The sequence below is a fragment of the Cebus imitator genome, unplaced genomic scaffold (assembly GCF_001604975.1).
Source record: "Cebus imitator isolate Cc_AM_T3 unplaced genomic scaffold, Cebus_imitator-1.0 Scaffold57, whole genome shotgun sequence".
NCBI lineage: Eukaryota > Metazoa > Chordata > Mammalia > Primates > Cebidae > Cebus > Cebus imitator.
In genome coordinates, this window is record NW_016107372.1 from 6,516,811 (window position 1) to 6,519,247 (window position 2,437).

At 37.8% G+C, this 2,437-nt stretch overlaps 1 protein-coding gene across 11 annotated transcripts in view; it reads left to right on the forward strand.

The window, feature by feature from the left end:
* Positions 1-2,437, forward strand: part of DOCK10 (dedicator of cytokinesis 10) — a 277,707-nt gene that overhangs the window by 206,306 nt on the left and 68,964 nt on the right. For all 11 annotated transcript variants that reach the window (XM_017529018.2, XM_017529020.2, XM_017529013.2 and 8 more), the window contains exon 26: positions 1,826-1,939. In XM_017529018.2, coding sequence (XP_017384507.1) covers positions 1,826-1,939 — 114 coding nt within the window. The remainder of the gene's footprint in view (positions 1-1,825; positions 1,940-2,437) is intronic.

Sequence of the window (2,437 nt, forward strand, 5' to 3'; positions counted from 1 at the left end):
AAAAAAAAAAAAAAAAAAGAAAGAAAATTACATTAAGAACCTCTGGTATTTTGACTATTTTTGTGATTACCAAAGCTAGTTCTTTGTGAGTACCTCAAATCTCAGACTTTACTGATGAGGGTCTAGGAGAGATCCATTAGAAATGCATCCTGGTTGGCCTTCATTTTTAACCAGGATATCTGAAATATCCCAACAAGACCATCTCAATTTATAACATAATATTTAGCTTACTTTAAGTGGTTCAAATCCAAAAATATACCTGTGTGGAATTTGGAGCTGATAACAATTTTGTAATACATTTTAACATATCTAAAACAAATACCTTCTAATAAATATAATCAACTCGCACTTTACTCTGGAAATAACACTAAGCTGGCAAGTAAGACACTAGATTCCAGTCAAGGTTAAATAGTTAACTTAAGCAGTGAGCCTCTCTGAACCTCAGTTTTCTCCTTTGTGACATGAGATGAAATGACCAAAGGAACATTCAGCTCTATCATTCTGTGATTGGACTCTTGTTACAGTGCGTACTTGAATGTCCTTGAAAGATGTGATATTCAGTGAAATTTATATTTATTCAGAAGTTATCAAAACACCATTTCAAGTTCAGTGGTGCTAAATGCTGTTAACTCACTTCATGCACAATATTCAAAATGCACACATACACCATGTCTTTTTCAAAGATGCGTGTCTAAAATCAGTCTAATTAAATGCCATGGTTAACAGTGATTTGTAGCACTGATGGGTTATAGTTGGAATTTTAAAATAAGAATATTTCAGTGCTAGTTTAAATGCCCTTCAGGCTAAATAACTGTGCATGGCATGAGCTCATTGGTAATTACATTACTCTCATCTGAGGTATAATCCATGAGAGGGAAAAATTATATTACCCTTGATTTTATCTAGTTTCATGCATCCATTAACTTCATCTTTCTCCTTTGAGATGAGCTAGGAGAAGTCAAATACTACCAAGACAAGTTAGGTGCCAATGGGCTACAAAGTTTAAAGAAACAGTTACAGATGCAAAAGCTAATGTGCCTCTGTGTTAAGCCATCATTATTTTTCCTGCCTTCACTCTAAATTATAGCGAAATCTGAATTGTGAAAATTATGAAGAAATGTCCTTCCATGAGGCAAACCCAACTCATAAGTGAAACATTATAATTCAGTAATAAGCATTTTATATTTGAAATTGATATTGATATTCTTAAAAGAGATGAAGAAATACTGAAAACTGGCCATTACATGCACTCAGTGGTGCATGCCAAAACCAGTCTTTTGTGGAAAAATTTAAAAAGTAAGCAGCATTTGTTATCTTACTGATGGCCAATGTTCATGAACACCTTGTTAGGTGTGTCTAAGCATGGGATGATAAACCCTGGGCTTGTGGGGAGCTCACCTACTGGCCTCTGGAAGGCACTGGCTTCCCCACTTGGCTATTTGAGTGGGTGCTCTACCCTTTCAGGATGAAGAATTGCTACCTCATGCCACCTGTTACCAGTGGAGGAAGGAGAAGGGGAATGTGTCCTAAGTAGGTGGGTCAAAGCCCTCCATGTTTCCTTGAACTTGCTAAATTGCTCTCTGGCTCCTTCTCTTGATTTCTACAAAGAGTTTTGAGAAGAGCTTAGGTGAGCAAGGCCCTACCTGTGCAAAGTCCTAAATAGGAACAGGTGTGTACTGCTGTTATCATTGGGCCTGCATTTATTTTGTGGCAAGATCTGGCATGAGCAGATAATTTTGAGATATGAGTTATTCACATGACATAATTTCTAAAGCTTCGTTTTGTTAAAGTATGTAACTTTATTTACTTTCTGGATTTTCTTCAGTTTGTGTTCAAGACCAGGGAATGCAAGGAGAGGACTATACATGAGGAACTGGCTAAAAATGTGACTGGTCTTTTGAAATCAAATGAGTCAATAACAGTAAAGCATGTCCTAAAGGTAAGAATTGAAAGATGGTCCTTTAACTGTGAGTACTAGGCATGGATCATGCTCACCCTGGAAAATAATGAGTCATTGATTTTCATAGACTGTTTCTTTGCAGTTTCCAGCACAAGGTTCATATTGAAACTTAGCATATAAAGATACTAAGCCAAAGAGATCTATATCAAGACAACATAGAAAAAAAGTAGAATGGGCCGGACTCAGTGGCTCAGCCCTATAATCCCAGCACTTTTAGAGGCCTAAGTGGGCAGATCACCGGAGTTCAGGAGTTCAAGACCAGCCTAGCCAATATGGTAAAAGCCCATCTCTAGTAAAGATACAAAAATTAGTCGGGTGCAGTAGTGCATGCCTGTAATCCAGCTACTCAGGAGGCTGAGGCAGGAGAATCGCTTGAACGTGGGGGTGACAGAGAAAGACTCTGTCAGGAAAGAAAGAAAGAAAAGAAAGGAAGGAAGGAAGGAAGGAAGGAAGGAAGGAAGGAAGGAAGGAAGGAAG